The sequence below is a fragment of the Hipposideros armiger genome, unplaced genomic scaffold (genome assembly GCF_001890085.2).
Source record: "Hipposideros armiger isolate ML-2016 unplaced genomic scaffold, ASM189008v1 scaffold_143, whole genome shotgun sequence".
Lineage (NCBI taxonomy): Eukaryota > Metazoa > Chordata > Mammalia > Chiroptera > Hipposideridae > Hipposideros > Hipposideros armiger.
Genome location: NW_017731493.1, coordinates 1540279 through 1566572, shown reverse-complemented (window position 1 = coordinate 1566572; position 26294 = coordinate 1540279). Strand labels below are relative to the sequence as shown.

Below are 26294 nucleotides of genomic sequence, written 5' to 3'. Positions count from 1 at the left end.
GCAGCATTGTTGGTGTTAGTACTGTTGCTGACGGTAGCATGGAGAATGCAGAGACGCCCTGACAGATGAGTAAGACCACAGATAAAAGGGGCAGGAGACGCTGCCCAGCCATCATTCTCTTCCTCTCAGCTGGGTTCCCCACCAAAGTAACTCACCTGGTGTCAGACAAGTGACAAGCCGTGTGTTTTACAGATGGGGCCTCGACTGAGATTCACACAGGCTTGCACATTTATCTGTCACACAGATGTTTCGTCTTGTGTTTTCTAGCCAGCAAGGCAACAGCTCAGCTTTTCTGGGGGATCACCTCCAGATGTTCAACCCAAGAGAGACCCTGCTACCCCACTGAGAATAAGCAGACAGCTCTTCCCTGCATCTGGCCACTCAGCAACGGTACAAATTCAAAAAGGGCTAGCCATGTTCGTGATGGCCATGTTTGTAGTTCAAAAACACGTAGACCACCACATCGTCCGAATACTGGCTTGCTTAGCAAAACGTTAGAAATTTACAAATAACACCCAGTAACTTAATGTTTTAAATACCTGAAATAAGACAAACCTGACAAGCAGGTTTCCTATGACTTTTGTTTGTAGATTTTCCTTGCTGATGTTAATCACTAATTTTTCCACTCTGGTCAATTCGACGGTTAAACAAAAACAGCTTTAGTCAAATACCTAAAAGAAAATAAGATGTGCAGGTTAACTCCCTCTATGCATTTATGTTTTGCAATACCGGCTGCAGGAGGTCACATTTATCTCTTTTATGTTTTGTGCAACTTAACAAAGAGCACATTTTATTCCAAAGGTGGTGAAAAAGTGGTGGTTATTTTTCCCATAGACATAGTCATTCACTTCCTAACCTGGGAAGAAAAGCCTCAAAGCACTGCTACTACACATTACGTTTTCAGGCATGTATGAAAAAAGATAGTGGGAGAGAAATAAGAATAAATCCTAGATTTTTGACTCATGCAATTGGGTAACACTGTTCATTCACTCAGATGAGAAAAATTAGGTGATCAATATGTTTGAGTGAGGTGGGAATAAAGGTTCTCGTGGAGCTATTTAAAGTTTATGATACCTATTAGATATTCTAGATCTAAGCAACGGCATTAAGTAAGCAGCTGAATATGCAAGTTTGGAGCTCAGGGGAGACACTGGAATTGTTTATATTAATTCAGTTGTCATCAGAATGTAGCTGTTTCAGAGGAGAATGCAGAGTGGAAGGGTCTAAAAAGTTTCTACTCTGTTTTGGAGACGATTCACTTTTTTTGGGCATGGAATTTCTTTCTTACAAAATAAGGGTTTGAAGAATGTTATTAGAGATTTCCAACTCCAGTCTTTTATGCTTAGAGGATCTCCCCTTGTAAGTTACTGTTTTGTTTTTTTCTTTTACAAACCTTTAAGGAATTTTGCCCTTGGAAGAAAAGATCATTTTGCCATTCAGGCTTCTTGTGCAGTTATCACAGCATTATTCATTCTGGCATTTTTCTCCTTTGTGATTCCTTTAATTCATCAGAAGTATAGATGATGCCAAAGAAACTGGAACAAATGGCATTGTTTCTGTACTGCACACTAGAAACTGTATATACAGTTTCATATCCATATCTATGTCAGCGAGGTTGTAAATACTGACCAAATTTGATTCATGGATGAAATGATGCGATTTCTGGGTACGTCCGTGACCTCGGACATATATTAACATATCCAATTTTAGAAGGTTTTCTGTTAAAATATACATGTGATATATTCTGTGAACACTCAGCATTTTGTCAGTGTTAGAGATTTTCTTGGACATACTTGCTATCTTTGGGAAATTATATTCCAGTAATTTCACACGTAGTTCGTCTGGCCTTTGGCTGCACCAGCACTAGTAATATTAATCTCTTACTTTCAAAGATGCTATGATTTTATCTTGTTTTCCTTTCTAAAAGGCTTCACCCTCACTGACATGTATTAATATTCTATTTAAATTGCCAATGGATTTGACATTTTTGCAGTCATTACTGACTTGTGTAACAAGAGAAATTTGGTTGAATAGTGTTGATGAAAGCCTATTTGTTGGGAACTCTATAGCAAATGGGAAAAGAAAAATGAAGACAATGAAGAGAGATAATTCAAGGAGTTTTGTTGTGAAGGAATGCACATAATGGTTTTGGAGGGGGGTCAGGGGAGGTTATATTTAAGACGGATGATAAATCCTGAAAGAGAACAAATGAGCACTCCAGCAAAGAGGGGAAATGTGCTATGGACGACAGAGTGGCTAATTGCTGGAATGGATAAGATCAAGGCATTAAGCTGAGGCATTGACTGAGATAGGAGTACAGTTACTGCCTTCGTTGTAATGAGAGGAAGGGTGAAAGGGACAGTTGATTTCTCTGCTGATGCTTCTATTTTCTCAGTGAAATAAGAAACAAAGATATCAGCAGGGACTGCGGGAAGAGGTCTGGATATTAGAGATCTGAGGAGAGAGGATTTAGTTTGAAATAGTCATTGAAAGAGAGGGAGTAAATTAGAGCAATGGCGTAGGATTGCCAGGTAGAGGTAGCATGAGGGTCCATTTGAGGGTTATGATCATGAATTGGAAGAGAAACACTCAGCATGATTGCAAGTTGTTTGTTTATTCATTTCCTAGCTTTTTCAGCTGCTTGGGTTTGGCAGAGATTTACTGTGTTTCCCCGAAAATAAGATCTAACTGAAAAATAAGCCCTAGCATGGTTTTTTAGGATGCTCGTAATATAAGCCGTAATATAAGTTAAGATCGTCTGTCAGACATGAGTGTTTGAATAAATGTAGATTTTTGTGCTTGAGTAAATGAATAAATGTAGATTGTTGGAGAAGAAATTAATATAAGACCTGATCTTATTTTAGGGGAAACATGGTAGTATTAATCAAGGTTAGAAATCTTACTTTTGAAAAGGGCAGGGGAGTTGAAGATAATGTAAGGGAGTGATGTTTAATGATGGAGAATTGAACCTAGTCCAGGAAGGAGGGAAGTGAGGGAATGGGGGGAAGGGGGTGATAAGCAGTGAGAATGTGGTTGGCTCATTAGCATGGAGGACCTTCCAAAGATGAGGGATGGTTAGGGTCAGAATATTATGAGGATGAGCCAGAAGAAAGAAATGATGTTTGAAACTCAGATTTAGGAGAGTACACAGTGACTGATAAAGACCAGGTCTAGGGCGTGATCATGGTGATGGGAGCTGCGGTAGAGCGGAGGACAAGACCCCTGGAAGTTGGGAGGTCAAGTCACTGACAGGCCATGCTGGAACTGGGGCTGGAGAGAAGAGGAGGAATAGCAACAGAAAGGTCTTTTTGCTTAGCAGATGGTAGTTGTAGCTTCCCCTTGGTTATTAAATACTCCTGGAGTCAGGCGTCTAGAAGCTGAGTAAGATGCAGAGTCACCCTTCAGTATGCAAGGACTTTTGACATGGCGTTTCCTGGACACTGGTCATGTGCTCTCTGACCTTTCATGAATGACCTTGAGTTCCTATGCTGTGACCACACATCCCATATAATTTTTTTCCCTTTGTCCTTATAGAGGCTCTTTCTTATAGGCAGGATATTTTGAACACCTCTCAGAGGTGTCTGTTTGACTCACAGGTATCATTGGTCCACCAGCTCTGATGATCTAGCCCACTGAACTTGTTGAGCTAAGCTTTGGTAGTGAGAGCTTCTCTGGCTCAGCAAGCATGCTTCCAGAAAATGAATAGCAGCAATCTCCCTGCAGACAGTCCCCTGAGGGGCTCCTGCAGCCTCCTTTAGCTGACCAACACGTTTTTGTAGATAAATCCCTTCTCTCTGAGACAAGATTCTCTAACCTGCTCTTGTATGTTGTCTGAGGTGGTGGATGGAGGTAAGAGTTACAGGACTGACTGATCTCTCTGTGAAGAATGAATGGGTATTTGTCACCCAGTGTCCTTATCCCTGATGTCCCAGCCAAAACTGGGACTTTTCCATTGAAATCCTGCTTGTTTCTATGGTGTTACATATTCTTTTTCTAACAGCCCATTAAATGGGATTCTACAACTGTGTAGTCAGAGTTCGGGAATATTACATTGTCTTCTTCAAAATCCCAGCCATGTGCAAGGTATTTTGTATTTAAGACATAAAGAGCTGATGAACATTCAGAATTGGTACAAAAGTCCTGCAGACAGTTTCCTAAAAAGTACTTGAAGACCTTTAAAGCATGATGGGATGCATGCCCTCCTCATGCTGACTACCCAGGAATAATAGAAGTTAGATTGTAGGCACAAAGGAAACTGATATGTAAATGTGCCTTCTTCATTTTGATAGGAATTTTGACTGGTAGATCATCTCTTGGCTTGATCGTGCCTCACTTTGGTGATTGATGATGCTTAGGTCTTATATATAGTTTATGCTAAATTATATTTTATTTTGCTAGAATCTTATTCTCAACCCAAATATGTTATAACCTGTGTCACTCTATGCAACATCATCTTCCAGCGTTCTGTCTCTGGTCTTCCTGTGCCCCAACGCCACTGGTCTTTCAGTTGCTCAAATGAGCCGGGCTCCTTTTGTCTACACACTGTGCCTTCTGCCAGAAATGCTCTTGCCTTTATTTCCATCCCTCACACACATTTAACTATTCCTTTCCATCCTTCATGTTTCATGTCTCAGCCTACACACAGCTCTTCCTCAGTGAAGCCTTTCTTAATCTACATTCCACTCCTGTGCCAACTAATATAGGTACTCTCTTCTAACAAATTGTTTCTTTCTTTTTTCATGTAGCGTACTTGAAAACAAGAATGAGTTTATTTATCAGTTTGGTGCCTTTCTACCACCCTAACCTATCGGTGCCGCGAGGGCAGAGCAATGGCTGTTTTCTCAATGCTTAGAATGGCGTCTTGAACATAGTTGGCACTCAATAAATATTTATTGAACAAATGAATGAAAACGCACAGTAATTCGACCTACAGTGAAAGTGAAGGGCTTCCCCAGCATGTGCTGGTCCATTTGAGGTTGTCTGGACTGGAGGAACGTCTCTAAGCCTGGAAAGGTTAAAACACTCTTCAAAGTTTGAATACTTATGTATCCAAACTCTAACTCATGCATTGAGTTTTAAAAATATAGGTGTGAGTGGGAGGTAAACTTGAATTTTACATAGAAAAATCTGTGTTTATGATTTTAGTGGTGGTATTCTAAGTATGCTGTTTATTACAATAATTGGCGTGTTGTTTCCGTGGGCGCTGACTCAGCAGAAAACGAGCCACTTTTGAAAGCAGTTCAAAATCTGCAGATGACCCGTCAAAAGGGTCATTGTCAAAACAAAAGGCCTGTGTGAGATTAACTCATCTTGAGAAGTTTTCCCAATTTCTTGAGCTTTTATACTATTTTATGCTATTGTTTAATTTAGGCATGTTCTCAGTTATCTTTGTTAATCAGTGAACAGTTAGTTCATACACTTCTGAAGATTAAATATGATTTAATTTACAAGATTAAAGGTCTAAATAGTAATTTTTAAATTAATAAATGATTTCTTTTTTCTTTCCTAATATTTAATTTGCCTTCAGATATATTCACAAAATATTTTTAGTGCTGTCAAATGTTTTTTAAGTCCTGCGTCTTTTCAAACTTCAGTATTTCAAAATCAATATTTCCATGTTTTACAAGTATATACAAGAAGGTATTTATCATTTGATCATTTAGGTATAGGAAAATTCTATAGACCAGAAGGACTATTATAGCATTTGTGCTTCTGTCTTTTATAGTGGTTGACATTTGTTGAAAAATTAGATTTTTGGAAATTTTTCATTACCTTTCCATTATCTCCATTACATTTCCTCTTTTGAGAAAAAAAAAATTTCTCAGGCTGATTTGGATTAAATCAACTCAGTACAACCTGCCCTTGTGAAAGCTTAATGGTTTCCGTAGCAAAAGTTTCTGATTTACCTCTTCTCCACCATTTTCTGAGTGAGTTAAAGAGTCATTAGAGATCAAAGTGTATTTTGCTTCTCTGTTACCACCAAAAACTATTGAATTTTGAACCCCTGAACGCTCTCTTCTAGCTGCTTTCGAAATCAATTGAACAACTGAAGCAACCAGGCAGTCACCTCGAAGAAGCAGAGGAAGAGCTTCAGGGGGACCAGGCGATGCAGGAAGACAGAGCGCCCTCTAGTGGCAACAGCACTAGGAGCGACAGCAGTGCTTGTGTGGACGACACACGGGGACAAGTTGGGGCTGTGAAAGTCAAGGAGGAACCAGTGGACAGTGATGAAGATGCTCAGATCCAGGAAATGGAATCTGGGGAGCAGGCTGCTTATATGCAACAGGTAATAGGCAAAGATTTAGCTCCAGGATTTGTAATTAAAGTCATTATCTGAATATGGAATGCACTGCAGGTTTTGGTTAGTGGATATTATTTGCTATCCGTTTATATCTCTGAATGATTTGATTTTAGTGTTTAAGGATTCTAACACAGATATATCTATATAGAGATCTCTCTATATAGTGATCCCTATATAGATATCAAGGTTTCATTGAAACTCCACTGGTAAGGAAATACCTGTTACACTAAAATTGTACTACATAAGTATCCAAGTAATTAATAGGCTTTAAATCATCCCAAAGCCTGCCACACCAATTACTTCTAAGGAAAACGAACTCACTGTTTTTTTGTTCTTTAGTTTATCTGTTGAGATCACTGACTGCTGGATATAATTCCCCAGTCTGATCAATGAAGCATTCTATTAGTTCTTGATTTTTTTTTGTTATGTAGAATTCAATTTTCACATCGTTGTACATAATGTATCATACTACAGTCTTGAACACTGTTAAAGGTAGTTTGCCCTTCCTTCCTTTCTCTTTTTTGTTAAGTGAAATGTTATGGTTACCATGCCAATACTCCTAGGTCACTGTATAGATTGCAATTGAAAATATTAGGAATAGAGGTGGTTTTCAATATATAGATGCAAAATACAGCACTATTTTAAATATTACATTATGTGTCACCTAGCACTGCTCATTTTACTTTTATCTTGTGTTACTTGATGACATTGTCTATGAAAAAACATCAAATGAGGCAGATGCAAATATTGGCAAGAAGTATTGTGCAGCTTTATGGTCTAATCAGATACTATAGTGTATCTACAGTTGTAGAAAACACAGTTAACAGTATGATTATTGTCTGCTATGAAGTCAAAATCATGTTTAAAAGAAGGTGTGTCAGATTTTATAATCATTACCCCTAGGATCTCTTAAGTATAATTCCATAATGACATGGCATATACCATACCATTTTGGCAAATAAAAAATTAGGAAAGCTAGGTCTAACAAAAGAATCTACCTGTACGTAATGCACCTTCTGAAGGACTGTGTCCTTTGATGCTCTGAAATACAAACAACTTTGAAGGCAACAGAAGACTCTGTTTATTTAAGTCAGTTCTTTGTCAGGTTCCTGCTGTTCTACAGAAAGCTGATTCTGTGAGGCTGAACAGGAAATGCCTTGTGGAAACAGGAAGTCCAAGTGATTCATGTACTGGGGAATGTAGGGAAGAAAAAAAAACGGAGGATAGTGTTTTACTCATTCTGTTTTTAAAGGGCACTCTATGAATTGATTTATTGTCTAAGAAAATAACACCACAAGTAGGGAAATTGTTAAGGAAGCTTTTCACTGGAACATTTCCTTCATACTCCCTTTTGATATGTTTACCTTGTTTTATAGGTTTACTTTTGTTAAGCTAGTTAAAGATTCGTTGTATTAAGACCCCTTTAATATGGACAATCCAAATTGACCTAGAATCTTTGTGAAGGTTTTTCTATTAAAATATTTATATTTCTAAATCTGAGGTATTTTAAGGTATAGTATCCTGTTTCAAAGGAGATACAGCGGTTTTGCCAAATGCAGACATTGTACAAATATATGTTATTGGCATGTGTTGTTTACATTTTGCTGTGACATTTAAAAAATATTTCTTAAAAAAAGGTTACTGCTAAAGATACATTATCCTTTTTAAAAAAGTCTCCATTCAAATTAAATTAACATAACTAGAAGTTAGAAAGTTTAAAATTTTTCCATATAATGAAAGTCCTGATAATTTGACAAATAGCTATAAGAGGCAACACATTCTATTACCAACCTATTTTGGCTAGTCTGTTCCTTCAGATTAAAATGACATTTTGTCAGTTGTTTTGCATTAAAAATATGGCATTCCTAACATAAAATTGTATATTTTTTCCATCTCATAAATATACGTTTTCTTTAAAGTCTTTTTTTCAATCTCATAAAAAAGGGATAGTGCATCTTTTAAAATACATTTTATTTGGGGAGGAACATGTGGCTGAGCAGGCTTTTGTATAATATTACTTCAAAGATATGTAATCACAAACAAAAAAAAAACCCTATTTTTTATAATGTCATTTGAGAGAGCTTCATCAGTACAGTTGGTGGACATTAATTGTTTGAATTTGATAGTCTTTGAATTTAATTAATAAACTACCTGGAACCAGTGAAAAGAAAAGCTGGACTTAATCTTAGAACTAATTGATAATTGTCTCTTTTAAAATCTACTGTATTTATTATAATTTACACCCTTAAAGGTGATCTCTTGTTTTGTGTTGTAAATATATTGTTTGTATGTTTCTCTTCTTGCCTTCTGTTATAAGTCTCTTCCTTTCTCAAATAAAGTTTTTTTTAAAAGATCCCCTTTCATACATATGGCTTTGTGTAAACTTGATATATATAATTGAATTTGAAGCTCCTGCACTAGGTCTCTTATACCAAAATATATTGCCATTCTTTGTTGAAACAAGAAAATAAAGATATTTTCAGCAGTTACTTCTAAAACCATTAAAAAATAAATAAATCCAACAATAATGAGTTTAAACTATTTACATAGCCATTATCAACTAGCAAACACACATAAATTTTTTTGCATTTCATTTCCCCCCCTGTGGCCTTTATCATGATGTGTTATCATCTTTGATGTCAACTTGCATATAAAATTTTATATAAATAGATGTCAGTTCCTAACTTTGAACAACTTAAAAAATTATTTTTAAAAAGGTTAATATAATCCCTTGAATATAACAAGCATTCAATAAATATTCAAATGAGTAATTTTCCATGTATCGTAATACTTTTATCTATTACAATGACAGCCTGACCTACAAGTATAAACGGACAGTACAGAAATTTAAAGAGAAAAGAGTAATTAAATGACCTCCCCTGATATAGAAGCAATTAATACTAGTTTGAAATACAAGGAGCCTGACTCAGATAAAGGGAATTGGGTCATACACATCCATAGGCCTTGGTGTACCTTCTTCCTCTTACGGTCAGTTGCTCGCAAAGCTTACCAGTCAATACTTCATAATGTGTTACTATGTATTTGGTTCAGCAGGTTAAAAATATTTGTTTTATGTTCTTTGATTCCCTTAACCTAAACTTTAATAGAGTCATACAAATTAAAGTTATCCTAAGTCACAACAAGATGGCACTAGCTTGTTAAGAATACTGGAGCTAATATTGACCATTACAAAAGGGATTATCATTCATAATGCGATACATTTGATAATTTGGTCAGAATTGTGGAAATACCACTGATATTAGTTATAATATCCTGAACATTGCCTTTGGACTGTGAAATTATAAGATTAACTTGGTACTGGAGATCTTCAAAAAGAGTTGGAGGCATCAGTTAGATACTGGTTGTATACTGTATATCTGATTTCCAGAGTGTAAAGTGGCTGTTTTAATGAAAAGCATCAATCGCATATTAGAAACTTTTTCTTCAGTAAAATAGTTTTTACGAGGACTTCAGTAAGTAACCATTGGATTTTCTCTTCTGGCTGTAAAAAGCAGCCTTCTCCTTCATCAAGGTGGCTGTTGAAATGGAGATTGCTACCTTTCATAGATCTGAGACAGTCTTTTTCTTCTAAAGGATGTTAAAAAGGAGTTCAGACACTAAACTTTTTTTTTTTTTTGAAACCTAGTACTCAACAGATATATAGAAAGACAACAGTTTTACTTTTTTTAATTTGGCATTTCTTTGTGATTTTTTTTTTTAAATAATGGAAGCATGCAATTGTGGGTATATAATTGTGGGTTAACAATGATAAATAATCGAGATCTTCAAATTATAACCAATTATAATCAGGGACTTGGAATGCAAGAGAAGGAGTTTGAGAGGTAGATTAGTGTTCCCTTTATAATTGATCATTTTAAAGGAAAGTATGGGAGGGCAATCAAATAAATCAGGCAAATAAAACAGGATACTGAGGATGTGACTTTTCAGAACTTAACAATTTAAAAAGTTTCTGTCCTCATTTTATAATCAGTTCTTTAAGGCTCATAAACTGGAGGGTTTAGACAATGAAACTTTAGGGGACCATCTGGATTTACAAAAAAGACTTTTAACTGTTGCAAACATACAATGTACCGTGTATTGTTTTAAGCACTTTACATCTATTGATTCATTTAATCCTCACTACAACCTCATGGGTAGGTAATTATTGTCCTGTTGTAGGGATGAGGGCACCGGAGCACAGACAAGTTAAGTAAGGTCAAGGTCACCCAGTCAGTGAAAGTCTAGCTCTGGTTTGAACCCAGGCACTCAGGAACCAGAGTCCATACTTGTGTGCAATCTTTACCACCTCACTATATTTGTGCAACAATTCTTTTTACATGTCCAAGTTTATTAATTTATTGGTACTTGGACTCATATTCTCTTTCTCTCTCTCCCTCCCTCCCTCTCTCTTTCTGCCTATCAACATTCCCAAACTGTTGTGAATCAATTTTGCTATAAGTTAGGAGATTAGGACTCTTTCTAATTCACAGATGAGAGACCTAATTCTTGTATACATTATGTTCAACATTTTGAGTCACGAAAATGTGTGAGTTTCTTTTTTCTGTCCAGAGCCGGTCCTGGGATGGAATGAAAAAGAGTGACTGCATTTGGAATTAACTTTTTTGGGAAGAGAATGAGAAAAGGTTGCAATTAGCTCATAGGTCTTCTTCAGTATTTTTTACCTTTATCCCCCAACCAAAGCTAAGAGACTCTCAATTTCTAAGCCATTAGGATGCTGCCTTTTAAAAAACTTTTTTTTTTTTTTAAAGATTTTATTGGGGAATTGGAGGAGGGGAAAAGCGCTGGGAAATCGGGGGAAGAGGAACAGACAAGTTGCTGTTGTTTTGTTCTTCAGTCTAGTTGTGGAGGATGTTGCTTCACTGGCCCAAGCTGGCACCATCATTGCGCTCTTCCTGGGTGAGGCAAATCAGTCACCGGCTTCAGGACGGCCGCTCACTGCGGCTGCTGGCCACTCACGCTGGCTGCTGGCTACACACGGTAGCTTATGACAACCCACTGCAGCAGGGGACTGCAGCCTACGCCGTCACTAGTGACCCACGGCAGCCCAGCCCCAGGTCAAGCTGCAGTTCACCATCTTATCTGCAGAGGGCAGTGTCACTGGCCCTCATATGTGGGATCCGAACCGGGGACCTCTGGCATCCCAAGCCAGTTCTTAACCAACGCGCCACTCGGCCAGCCCTTAAAAAACTTTTTAAACTTATCCAGGAAGCACTTGATAATCATTTTGACCTATAATAATCTGTATAGAATGTTGTGAAAAAGAAAAATGGGGATATTTATTCTAGACCTCCTTAGGTGGTTTTCCAATGGAAAGATGCATAAAAACACTCTTGAAGGAGGCTGTTGACAATTCAGATTCTGACCATACCCCCTAGAGGTTCTGATTCTGTTGTCCTGACAGGAAGCCCAGGAATCTACATTTTTCCAACCCCTTTGGGAAAATCCAATTCAGAAACAGTGTTCTGGGGATGGCCAGGAGCCCTAAACCACTTCCTGAAATATGGCCTGGTTTTTCATAGCTTATACCTAAGATTCTTGGGTTCTCTAATCCATAGTTTCCAAAATAGACTCATATTTCTTGTATATTTTTCTGTTCCATCTGCATTTTAACTCAGCTATAGATTATTCTCACTGTTTACTGCTGTCATTTCTTTGATAATATTTGTCCTTTTTTTGCTTATTTTTCTCTTCTAATTTAAGTAATGTTTTAGCCTGTTTGTAGAGTATTAATACACCAAGACTCGACATATTATTTTTCTTCCCCATTTCTCAGCTATTTGTTGTACATTGTTTTTCGGTTTTTTCAAATTGAGACCAAATTCATATAACATAAAATTCACCATTTTAATCATTTTAAAGTGTACAGTTCAGTGGTTGTAGTATATATTCATGATGCTCTGTAGCCATCATGACTCTAATTCCAGAACATTTTCATCACTCAAAGAAATCCTGTGCCAGTTAAGCAATCACTCCCCATCCCCCACCCTCCAACCCCTGGCAACTACTGATTTACTTTATGTCTCTGTGGACTTATGCATTGTGGACAATTCATAGAAATGAAATCATACATTATGTGGCCTTTTGTGTGCCTGGTTTCTTTCACTTTGCATACATTTTCAAGGTCCATCCATATTATAGCATGGAACAGTACTTAATTTCTTTTTATGGCTGAATAATATGCCATGGTATGAATATGTTATGTTTTGTTCATCCATTGATTAGTTGATGGACACTTTGACTCTTCATTTTGAGGCCATTATGCGTAATGATGCTCTGAACATTCTTGTACAAGTGTACAAGTTTTTGTGTTAACATATGTCTTTAGTTCTCTTGGAACTAAAGGAATGAAATTGCTGGGTCATATGGTAACTCTGTTTAACTTTGGAGGAACAGCCAAAATGTTTTACACACTGGCCTGTTTTACATTCCCACTAGCAATGTGTGAGGGGTTTCAATTTCTGCACATCCTCTCCAAAACTTGTTATTTTTCTCTTTTATTATTATTTTTTATAGCTATCTTAGTGGATGTGAAGTACTAGCCTATTGTTTTGATTTCTCTTTCACTAATGACTAATGGTGTTGAGCATCTTTTCATTTACTTATTGAACATTTGTATATCTTCTTTGGAGAAATATCTGTTGAAGTCCTTTGCCCATTTTTAAATTGGCTTGCTAGTCTTTTTGTTGTTGAGTTGCAAAGAGTTTTTAAATAAGTATATGCTGGATACAAGACCGTTATCAGATATATGAGTTGCAAATATTTTTTCCCATTGTGTGAGTTGTCTCATTTTCTTGATAGTGTCCTTTGATGCACAAACATTTTACGTTTTATTGAAGTCTAGGTTTATCTTTTTTTTTCTTTTATTGCCTATACTTTTGGTGTCATATTTAGGAAATAGTTGCCTAATCCAATGTCACAAAGATTTACACCTATGTTTCCTTATAAGAGTTTTGTAATTTTAGTATTTACTTTTAGGCCTCTGACCCATTTAGAGTTATATACATTGTGTTTTTTTTTTTAATATTCTTGTATCCATTTGAGTTCTTTTTAAAGGGATAAGAACTTAATAATTGGTGGACTCCATTTTCTCATGTATCAGCTTTGTTTTTCTTATTTCTAGTTGATTTTGGTCTTGTTTTTTTTTTTCCTTGCCTATTGCTGCTTCTAATTGTTGCCTAGCTTTTTATTTTGCTTTTTTCTCCCCAATGAATCATGTAAATGGTACAATATTGATGTTTATTATATAGAATATAAACTGAAAAAAACATCAACTTTATTTTTTTAATGCCTTTATTTTCTGGTGACCTTTAAAAACTAAATCAGATTTATTTTTCATTTATATGGCTTTAAAATTTTACCCTGGTTACTCATTTTTATTTATGTCTATTTTGCACTTAATTTTTATGTTGAACTAATGTTCGTGACTTTGCTTTGAACTTTGTGCCTCTGTTGACAGAATTTCTACAAAGATCCCTATATTTATACTGTCCAAACTGGTAACTACGTGTATATTTTGAGAATTTATAATAAAATGTGACTGGTGCGAATTTAGATATGGTTTAAATGTAAATACACACCAGGTTTCAAAGACACAGTATAAAATATAAATATCTAAGTAACAAAGGTGTATATTGATTACATATTAAAATGATAATATTTTAAATATATTAGGTTTTATAACATTATTAAAATTAATCTTACCTGTTTTACTTTTTAATGTGACTATTAGAAAATTTAAGATTAGGTATGTGGCTTGCATTCGTGGCTCACATACTTTCTACTGTAGAATGCTGCTTAGATCATCTTCCTCTCATTTATATTATGTTAATAGATCTCTCACTACATCACTTTGGAAAGAAGTGGGCTATAAAACCTGAACAAATATCTGCTCTTGCCAGTATCTATTGCTGTTACTTAATCTAACATAGAGACATAAAATTTTAGTGTTGAGAGAGATCTGCAGCATCTTAAGGGTTTAAATATCTTTTTTACCTTGAAGGCAACTCAAAGTCTATCAAATTGTATTAATACTATCAGTCATAAGGACAATTCACTTAATGCTTCGCTGTCATCTCAAAGTTAGTCAATTTCTCATCTGTAAAACATGCTAGTTTTTCCCAGCTCTTCTATTTTTGTCAATGGAACCACCATTTAGACCCTGGATAAACTATGAAATCATCTTTGATTATCCCCTTCTTTATCTCTTATAAGCAATTGGTACTCCTATTTCTGATTTCAAGCCATCATACCACTTTCTCTTTGGCTCTGCTTTCCCTCATCACTGCCTTAATTAATACTAAAATGAATTTATTCTTTTACCTTCACAATAGCCGCTTTCCACATCAGTGTGGTCTTTATACTAACTCACTTAACTTCCTGTAAAATACCAATACCATTCTTCCATTCTTTTTGGCCGAACTTACAATATCTTCTGAATTGTTTCATCTGAATGATACCACTGAGTTTCAGCCCTCATAATTTGACCTTTATTCTGTGACCAAGCACTCCTCCCTTCCAATCTAACTTAACGACTTCACATGTATAGCAAATTTTCAACCTGGGGCTCCAAACTCAAGAGTTTCATCACGCTTTTTTCCCTATCTGGAAAGCCTATAACTTCCTTTTCCAAATTCTCCTTTATACCATCTGAACTCTTCAGTCAACTTGCACTCAGTTCCATACAACTTACCATGCAATTTTTTTTTCATTACCTGTGTGTCATTATGTCTTCTTGCTTTTTGAAGCCAGGGAAAATATATTCTGCAGTGTTCCTAGCACCACACAAGGAATGTGTGAAGTGCTCAATTAAACTTCATTTGAATGATTTTTGTTTTACATTTCTCCAATTCAGATTTCTTAATGGCTAAAGTACACTTTCTTCCATATTATGATTACAAGCTCACTTTTGTTTTCTGTGTGAAATGTAGAATAATTTTTTACCTTTTTGGACTGTTTCTTGGCTGAATGTTCACATTAGTAATATTTTCTTAAAGCTTGCTCTAATAATAATAGTTGCCATTTAATTTTTGTTTTCAGCCAGGGGTAAATGATGGAAATTTTTTTCTGATGAATTTATTATTTGATGTTACTCAATTGATTTTTTTCATAATTTATATTCTATATGAATCTTTGGTTGTTGCTTCTATTATATAATATCTGACATATTTTAGGTAAAGTTACAGTATCAAATAATTTTCATGGTCTCTTTAGCATATTAATTTTTTATATCTATGTATTCTATCGATTTTTGAAAATTGGAGCTTGGAAAGAAGACAAAATGATTCATATTAATCTTAGAAAGTTAATCTAGTTCATCTTTATGCATATTTAAATAAAGAAAACTATTACTGAACATGGAAATGAATGTGTTGTTTTGACTATGATGCATTGAACCTTGAACAGTGGCCTTCTTGTCTTTGTGTGGGACCGCCTTACAGATGTGTCTGCTAGTGGTTACAATGCTGATTCTACAATTGGACGTCAGGAGTTCCCTACTTCATCATCTATTAGCAACTCCACCTGAAGCAAATTACTTGATTCTCCTAAACCTCAGATTATTCCTTTGTTAAAGGTGATGAACAATTGTAATTTTTTTGTTGTCGAGGTGTTGTGAGGTTTACATGGATTAATGTATCCAAATAATATAATATGTGGAAGCAGAATTGGTGCAGGGTAAAAATTAGCAATTGCTATAAAGATCAGTATTAATAACATTACTAAGAACTTGGGACTTTAGGAACCTTCTTCTTCTGGGTAGGAGCCTTTCTTACACCCATTTCTCTTGTTAATAGAGAATGACTTGCTCTTCGGTAAATAAAAATCCATCCTAGAACAGTGCTTCCCCACCTTGTCATGTCCCAGCACACACAGAAACTGCTCGTATGTATACAGCCTAGGTCACTGCAGGAGGCTGTCCCCATTGACTCACCTGTAACCCTTTCACACCTCCTGGGGCAATACCCAGGTTGAGATGTTCTTTAGAAGATCCTGGCAGTACCTTTTCTTCTTCCTCTCCTCTCCTTTTCCTTCTATCTCCTTTACTTCCCATAAAAAGAAGCCCAATTTTATTTAAACAAATCAGATCTCAACTAAGGATTCGTCAAATTTAAACCAACTCTAGGTATGAATGATCAACCTACTGATCTTCATTCTAAAGAATATATTTAAGAAAATGCATTGATCAGGAGGAGAATCTTCAGATAAGCTCTGTCTATGCCCAGCTGTCCTCTAAAGTTAATTCCCACCCCATTATCAGCAGCGAAGCTGTCAATCAGGAGGCAATACTCAGAAAATTGGCCTTCTAGCCTACAAGGGATTTTCCTGTAACAGTTGCCTGGGGCTCTGCCTGTTTTGGGAGTCAGCATGAAATAAGTGCAGATGCTCTTTGATTTACAATGGGATTATGTCCCGGTAAACTCATCATGAACTGAAAATAGCCTAAGTCGAAAATGCACTTAAATACTGTAGAGTATCAGTTGTTTTCCCCCCGGTAATCATGGCTCTCGCCCAGCATCGCGCGAGAGTGTATCCCGTCGACGATTCCTAGCCCAGGAAACAATCAGAATTCGAAGTATGGTTTATACTGAATTCATATCGCTTTCGCACCACCGTAAAGTAAAAAAATCGTAAGTCAAACCATCGTAAATCGGGGACTGTCTTGTACTAAACTTTTCTGCGTCTGTGCTGTTTAACAGATGCCCTGAGAATCTGTTGCGGGTCCACGGGGGAGGGAGGGGTGGGATTTTTTTCTATCTTCAGGATGGTGAATATTAAACTAGTTCCATCTGGGAACAAGAAATCCTGCAATGATTTCTTGATTTTAAGTAAACTGCTCCCTGATTTTGAAGAGTCAACAGTCCTCCCTCTACTACCTTCATTTAACGTGATGAAGAATAAGCCTGTGTTACATTTTTAGCATCTTAGTATGTTTTGGTCATGATGGTGGTGATATCGAATCCCTCTTTATACCTTACGAATTAAAGTAAATTTAACATTTAGTTTTCCGGTGCATATTTTAAATGGTTTGATATTTGCCATTATTGTTTGAATCATCTGACAAATTGGTGAAAATATATTCAATGGATTCCTTTATGTTTTATTTTCTTTACCTCATGCAAACTTGACGTATCTCCATATATTTTATACCTTTACAGATGACAGTGGTTAGTTATTTCTCAATATAATATTCTTCTAGATATGGAAATAGGTAAAAAAAAAAAAATTTCCCGGAAAGAAGCTCCTCCAGGGATTCAAATTCTAATGCCCTGGGTTGTTTTTCCCCCCATAATAATTTGAATAAAAATTTAGAAATGAGATTCTTAGTTTGGTTACTTTAGTTCCTTAAGTTTTACTGATTTTTTAATCTACTTTTTTGAAATAGAATTCACATACCAAAATACACTCATTATACATGTACGGTTTGATGAATTTTGACAAATGTATACGCCACAACCTAGATATAGAATATTCATATGGCTCCAAAGAGTTCCCTCCTGCTTGTTTTGAATCAGGTCCCACCCTCCTCCACTCTCCACTAAGCACAAGGCAATCATTCAACTGTTTTCTGTCCCTGTGCATTAGTTTTGACTTTTCTAGAATCTCATATATGTCAGTCATGTAAAAAGTGTTTGTGATGTTTTCAGTCTGGATTTTGTTTATCAGTGAGAAAATACTTCCAGATCCATCCAAGTGTGTCTCAGTAATATGGTCTTTCTTATCATTGGATAGTGTCCCATTATATGGATATGCCACAATTTGTTTAAGCATTCATCTATTGATGGGAATTTTGGTTATTTCCAGGTGTGGGTGATTATGAGTAAAGCTGCTATGAATATTCTATACCAGTCTTGGTAGACATTTGTCTATTTGTCTTTATTTCTTTTGAGTAAATACCTAGAAATGTAATTGTTGATTTGTATGCTAAGTGTTTGTTTAACTTTGTAAGAAACTGCCAAATTACTTTGGAGTGGTTGTTGTTTTACATTCCCATCAACAGTGTATTTAGAGTTCCTGTTACCAACACTTGGTCTCACGTCAGATATTTTTTAAACTTGATGCATTCTAGTGGATGCGTAGTAGAATCTCATTGTGGTTTTATATTGTGCTTTCCTGGTGTCATTTTTTCATGTGCTTACTGACCATTTGTGTATCTTCCTTGGTAAATTGTTGATTCAGCTATGTTGCATGTTTTTGAATTGGATGTCTTTTTATTATTAATTACAAGAGTCACATATATTCTGGATTCAATTCATTTTTAGATGTATGTGTTGCAAATATTTTCACCTAGCCCATAGCTTGTCTTTTATTTTGAAGAGCACAGCGTTTTAATTTTGATGGATCTCATTGTATTGATTTTTTTCTTCAGTGGTTATTGCTTTAGTGTCCCATCTAAGAAAGACTTGCTTCCATGTTTTCTTCTTCTAGTTTAGTTTTTACATTCAAGGCAAAGCCATTTTGAGCCAGTAATTTTGTGTATGATGTGAAGAAAGGCTGAGGTTCATTATCTGACATGGATATCCAAATTTTGCAGTACTAGTTTTTGGAGAGATTATCTTTATTCCTTTGAATTATTCTGGTGCTATTTTTAGAAATCAGTTGAACATATGTGTGAGCAAATTTCCGAACTATTGGGTTGTCGGAAAAATCGTGACTCATTTTTGCAACGAAAAACAGAAAAAATATGTCATGACTTTTCCAACAACCCAATCAATGTTTTACGCTATTGCTCTATATGTCTAACTTTGTACCAATACCACAGATTGTGGATTAGTATTGCTTTATAGCAAGTCTTAAAATCGGGTGGTATATTTTTCCTCTACTTGTTTTTAAGATTTCTTATCATTGGTTTTCAGCAACTTGATTATGATTTGCCTTAATGCAGTTTTCTTTTTATCCTGCTTTGGTTCACTGAGCTTCATGTATCTGTGGGTTTGTACTTTTTAAATTTTTGGAAAATGTGAGACATTGTTTTTTTCTAATATTGTTTTTTGTCCTTTTATTTTGGAACTCCAGTTACACCTAGGGTAGACTGCTTGATATTGTCTTACTAGTCTGTAAATCTCTGTACCTTTTTTTCTTCTTCAGTCTTCTCTCTGTTTAAATTTGAATAGTTCCTATTGTTATACTCATCTTTTTTCTTTTTTCTTTTATTCACATCCAAAATTTCTTCATTTAAGATACTGTATTTTTTAGACCTAGTGGTTTGTTTCATTTGGATCTTTTATGTATTTTCCATTTATATCCTCCTTATATTCAGGTTTTCCTTTAAATCCTTGAATATATTTATAATATTCATTTTAACATCCTTTTCTATTGATTCTCTTGTTTCTGCCATTTCTGTGTCTCCTGTCAGTGCCTAATTTTTCTCTTGAGTATCATTCCTATTTTCCAGCTCCTTTTAATGTCTAGTAAATATTTATTAGATAGCAATTTAAATTTGTTGTCTTTAAAGATTATTGATCACATTGAACCTTTCAAGACTTGATTTTAAGTTTTGTTAGGGCAGGTCTATAGTAGCTTTGACTCTCAACCAGTCTCTCTCTCTCTCCCTTTCTCTCTTTCTCTCCCTCCCTCTTCCTCCCCTCCCCTCCACCCCCCACCCCCATCTTCCTCCCTGCCTCCCTCCCTCTCTCTTTCTCTCTCATCATCTATGAGTTCTCTGGGCCTCTATTGACTGTCCTGGATGTTTACAGGGATGGATGACCCCAGGGATTTGTCAGTCTTAGTCTAAGGCCCAGGGGCAAAATGAGGATTGAGAGGGAGATGGGATTCAGTAAAGGTGTGAAGAGATAAATACATCTTTTGGGGAGGGCAGGGTGGGGAGGAGAGCTGGCTTAGCTCATTCTTAAGCCTGGCTTCACATTAGAAGCAGGTCACTTACTGGCTCTTACAAAGACAGTTCTTCTCTGTGGCTTGACTATTTTCTCCTGGACTTTGGACTTCTTGGATTTTGGTTATCTTTACATTCAAATATTAATATTGAAGGCAGACATGGGAAACAAACATTAGTAATTGCTTATTGGTTTCTGGCCTAGTACACAAACACAGACTGAATAGGCATTGCTGACCCATGTATAGTGGATGATATTTGGTCATCCTACAATTATAGGGAATAAACCGTATAAAAAACAGTACTACCGACTTTCAAAACCTTTCAAATCTGTTTAAAAAGTTAGATAGTCTCTCTTTCTCCCCCTCTCTCTCGCTCTCTCTCTGAGAAATATTGAACCCCGATGAATTGGGTGTGTTTTTGTAGTAAAAGATTGCATATATTATAATTTTATTAAATCATGGTCCATTAATTCAATCAGCCTTTTCATATAGTAAGAAATAATAAATCTAGTGAAAATTCTTAAATTCAAGCTAGAAAAGCATGAATATGGAATATTTATAGTATCTGAATACTGGCTACCATAAATGTAATTTTTACCAAAAAATATTGAATACTGCTTACATTTTGTATATTACATATTTAATGTATGGTATATTATACATTTCTGTTTAAACAGATAAGTCATGGTGTGCACTGATTCTGAATCTACTGTGTCACTAAGTTAACATTGCCTTGCAGTCTTCTAATTTGAGATCCCTAAGAAAGCAGTTTCCTTGTCTTTTTTTTTCCATCATAATGCTTTTTTATCTAAAGTGACAATTGCTATTTCATAGTCTCTGTTCTTTACATTAGAAATCAATGCTAATGAAAACCATAATTGATCAAAATGAGTAGTAGCACCTACCAACCCAGGGAAATTCTTCTAGAAACATGAAGCATGGATGTATTTAAAATAATGTTATCTTAAAAGCCTAGGACTACAATGGAAAATTTAGAGAAAATTCTCTTACTGCCTGAGAAATTATGGGGAGTGTAGGGGAAGAATTTGCTTAAGACATTCCAAAGGCTTTATGCGTTTCTTTAGTTTACCTTTTAATTTTCAGTTGGGCAATGGGGAGGGGTAGGATATAAAAGTGGTGGAAAATGAGCAATAGATTTTAATTTCAGAAGTGTTGAGGTTTTGATTTAATTTGGTGTAGAAATGTGTCCTCAATGCACTAGGAATATTGGCTTAAGTTAAAGTGTTGGTAATGCTTGAGGGGTGGGGGGAAGGTTTTTTGTTGTTGTTGTTTCCCCATCCTTTTTAATTGCCATGGGCAATTGGATGGCTCCTAAAGTGAATTAAGAAGTGCTTAGACATTTAGCATTGAAATCCAGGCCCAGGGAGTTTATGTGGATCTGCAGCTTCTGATTCTTGGATGGTGTGTTGATACTGTATATTTTTAATGGTTACATTTTTCCTTGACTAGTATAAAAGATTTACTGTTACAGTTTGTGTGTGGCCAGGCAGTGGCATATGGAAAAGCTGTTTCCTGCTATTTAATTTAATTAGCCCAATCACGTGCCAGCCTTCGGGCATGTCACTCTGGGCCTCTGAGGCCCTTTGTCTGTCAAAGAGATGGACAATATCTTGGCTTAGTTTGGTTGCTGGGCATGCTGCAGATAAAACCACTGAAATTCTGACTGTTTGTTTAACCAAATCTTTGCATTTTTACCATTTGGCTTTGATTTTCTTTTACAAAAAAAGATGACATTTGGCTTAGAGAAGGTAAAAAATAAATATTGAGGACCTGAAGAAGAGCTGTTGCTCTCTGTGGTTTAACATGGTGTTGAGAATATTATCATTTTCTAATCAGAAATTTTTAGTTAAGTTTGTTACTACTTTTTTAGTAGAAACTCAAGATAACTATCACTGAATCATTTTAACTGTAACTTACCTAGCTGACAAACTGTCATTTTAAATCAAGTTAACATTTTTTGGTTCATGTATATATTTTATGTGATTTTCTTCATCTTGACAAATCTCTAAATCTTTCAGTAAATGTATTATTGAAGAAGATATTTCACTTGATTTTTGGATAAAAATATTTTAGTTTTGGTTTCATAGAAAGGACATTGGTTAACATATTTAGTAATTTTAAGAATTGTTCCCAATATATTAGTCCTTCTTTCAAGGCCAAATTTTTTTCTTTTCTCAATTGTTTGATGGATATGTTCAAATTTTAGTAATTCTCTTTGATCATGTTTAAGTCACTATTATATTCCTAATATTTTTTTCAAGCTTTAACATTGGTGAAAACTATTTGAAAAGAAACAGAAGATTAAAAAATACATTCTGCAATTTAGGAATCTGATTTGCAATGAGGACTTCTGCCTAAATTTCCAGCTGAATTAACAGCAATTTCCCTGAATCAGCATGACTTCTCCAAGGTGACAAACTTATTTTAATATCGACATTTAAAATTAGATGTCCCAGATTTGAGATTCTTAAGTTAGACACATGGACGGTTTAGAACTCAAGAGGGTTTGCATGTGCATTTAGTGCACTGAGAGAGCTAGAGCATACAGAACATCTAGTCAACGTGTACCATGATGCTAGGAGCCAAGATGCAGCCGTACCCTCTGACATCTCTCTTGGCCTTTGGAGCAACCCATCTGGCCTATCCTGAATAAATGACAATCAGTCTCAAAGGAAACATCTTAGTTCTAAAACTATTAGATGTATCACTTTTAATATATTAGGAATTTTTGAGAGAATTATTGCAGATTGGACTTTGATAACATTTGCAAATAAGATCCTTACCTTTGATCAGGTTTTATTTAAAAAAAAACAAGACGTTAAGGGGTAACAGAAAAGGAAATTCAAATCTAAATATGTAAATCTCTTAACAACATAATTCTTAAACATAAGTTACATTCATAATGCTGACATTTATAAAGACCTCATCGTTAATATGGTTGCCACCACCCATGCAAAGTGTAAGTCTTATTAGGGACGCATGAGCTGCATGGATTTTGTGTTTTGTTTAAGGGCAAGCAAATATCAACGACAAAATGAAAGCTATGCTTTTATCTTCTAATGATTTTCATCCTCAGTTCTTCAATATAATTATACTTAAATCTTCAATCGTGTATCTATTTTCAGACTCATTATTGTATTCTATAGTTTTATATATATATATATATATATATGATTCATTATTCATTTTCATTTTCTTTTAAATGTATGTTTAAAGTGTGATTTTTCTAAGGGCATCCACACACCACCATGTGATGATTTTTGAATGAAGTAGTATCCATTTAAAAAAATTCACCTTGCTGGTAACTTTTTAAGAATGAATATATTTTTAATATTGAGACACATCCATATTCTCTACAGAAAATAAACTTATAGCAGAAATACAGTAATTTTTCATAAAGCTCTGCTTTTCAGTGTTGATGTTTTATTGAAAATGTTACAGTGTATAACTTGACTGAAGTTTGAAATGAAATAGTAATGATGTCACAGTTCATTTGGAAATAAAGACCTGCTTAAGATTTTGTAAGGAAAGCATATTCATTATTAACTTAAAGGAGGACCCTTGAATACAGGTATTAAAATGATACAACCTAGTTTCTTCTAGAAAATGTAAGCCTTGTAAAATTCTAATTTTTTTTCAAAAACTGGTAACCATGGTGAAGGTAATTATGTAATTTCCAATAGATATTTAAAAATAAAACAAGCTGTGGCAAAAGAGTATTTGTAATTAAACTTATGAATTAATTGGACTTACAGCAAACATTAATCTAAATTTTCTTCACATGTCAGCTTAAATTTTATCCCATGTACACGTATGATTTTTAGACTGTGTGAGTAAATTGGCCAATGTCCTTCATCTTTTTTTATTTTTGATTGCAGTTTAGCTTAATAAACAGTAATAGTTCAGACCAATTCAATAAATGTATATTGAACAAACAACATGTGCCTGGGAATGAGATGATGGCCAAGATAAATGAGGTAGCCACATGGACTTCTAAATTTATAGTCTCTTAGGGAAATGCACAGGTAAACAAATGAAGGAAAAAAACGGCTCCATGCTAAAAAACTATACTATATATATAAATCACAAAATCTGTGTCGGTCTTAACCAAAATTTTACAGCTTCTAAGTTGCCGAACTATGATCAAAACCCATATCAACCGTACAGGTTCTAATAACCATTGCGACCTGTGAATGGAACTCAGCGTTCAGCAAAGGTTTTCGCATCTTGTCCGTAGGCTTCCTACAGACGGAGCAGAGAGGATCTCAGGTCCCCACACTATGGCTGCATGGCCTCAGCTGTACACTAAGTTAACTCTGCGAAATAGCTTCCATTGATACTTATAATAGTTGATATTTTTGTTTGTTTTATGATAAGGGAGATTTATCGAAAGATTGCCTATTTCTTTTAGGAAGGTTGAGAGGGCTTTTGTATTTTTTCACTCGGTCACTAAAATGGGAGAATAGTGCAGGCAGACATAAACATTCTAAGTGTCATATTTCAACTCTATTTGTTACAAATTGGAGTTATCACCATCTGAGTCAGGATATGGGGTTGAGTTTTCTAAGTAATTAAGGTGACTATGCCTCCATTTATGGAACTTTTTATTGTAACAAAATACAAAATTTAACATCTTAACCAATTTTAAGTGTACAGTACAGTAGTATTAACTATAAGCAACGTTGTACAACAGATCTCTAGAGCCTTTTCATCTTGCAAAACTGAAACTTTACACCCTTTGAATAACTCCCCATTTCCTTCTCCGCCCTGCCCCTGTAACCGCATTCTACTTTCTGTTTCTTTTTTTTTCTTTCTTACTACTTTCTGTTTCTGTTTGAGATACCTTATATATATGTGGACTGACGCAGTATTTATTTTTGGTTACTGGCTTGTTTTGTTTAACATAATGCCCTCAAGGTTTATCTATTTTGTAGTATAAGACATGATTTCCATCCTTTTTGGATTGAATAATATTCCATTGTGTACACATAGACACACACACACACACACACACACACACACACACACACAATTTTCTTTATCCATTCATCTATCAATAAACATTTAGGTTGCTTCTACCTCTTGGCTATTGTGAATAGTGCTACAGTGAACATGGGTGTGCAATTATCTCTTTGAGATCCTGTTTCCACTTGTTTTGGATATATACCAAGAAGTGGGGTTACTGGATCATATGATAATTCTAATTTTTTTGAGGAACCTCCATAGTGTACTCCGTGATGGATGCACAATTTTTTTGCATTCCTACACAAGGGTTCTAATTTCTCCAGATCCTTGCCCACATTTGTTACTTTTTGTTTACCTGTTTGTTTGTTTTGATAATGTTTATATTTCAGGTATGAGGTGATGTCTAATGTGGTTTTGATTTGCATTCCCCTGATGATTTGTGATTTTAATCATTATATTCTTTCTGGCAATTTGTATAGTTCTTTGGATAAATGTCTATTTGAGTCCTTTGCCCATTTCTTAATCAGGTTGTATTTTTTTGTTGTTGATGTTGAATTATAGGAGTTCATATATTTTGGGTGTTAATCCCTTATTGGACATATGGATTGAAAATATGTTCTCTCATTCTGTACATAGATTGCCTTATCACTCATTATTTCCTTTACTGCACTGAAGTTTTTAAGTTTGTGACTATTTTTCCTTTTGTTGTCTATGATTATGGAGCTCTTTTTAATTTTCAAGTTTTATTTACTCTAAAATAATAGAGTAGCAATTACTAACTCATGAGGATCAGAAAAGTAATTTCAATCAATTTTATTGGCAACTAAGAACTTTTATAAAAGCTATAATAAATTCCTGAAAGGATCTTGATTAACACAGGAACTTATACTTTTTAGATGCTTAAAGGCAACTTGTGAGCTATGTACTAATAATTGTGCTTTTCATTTAAGCAAGCATCCACTTTTTTTTTTTTTTTAAGATTTTTATTGGGGAATCGGGGGGATGGGAACAGTGCTGAGGAATTGGGAGAAGGGGAACAGACAAGTTGCTGTCGTTTTGCTCTTCAATCTAGTTGTGGAGGATGTTGCTTCACTGGCCCAAGTTGGCACCATCATTGCGCTCTTCTCTGGCGAGGCAGATCAGTCGCTGGCTTCTG

At 35.3% G+C, this 26294-nt stretch overlaps 1 protein-coding gene across 24 annotated transcripts in view; it reads left to right on the top strand.

Annotated features, from left to right (window-relative positions):
* The window catches only part of HDAC9 (histone deacetylase 9), an 820423-nt gene that overhangs the window by 479460 nt on the left and 314669 nt on the right, over window positions 1-26294 (top strand). For 23 of the 24 annotated variants that reach the window (XM_019650643.1, XM_019650630.1, XM_019650634.1 and 20 more), the window contains one exon: window positions 6023-8654. In XM_019650643.1, the coding sequence (XP_019506188.1) occupies window positions 6023-6337 (315 nt within the window). In that variant the 3' untranslated portion in view covers window positions 6338-8654. Of the gene's footprint in view, window positions 1-6022; window positions 8655-26294 lie in introns of those variants that run through there. The other variant, XM_019650652.1, reaches the window with a different exon arrangement.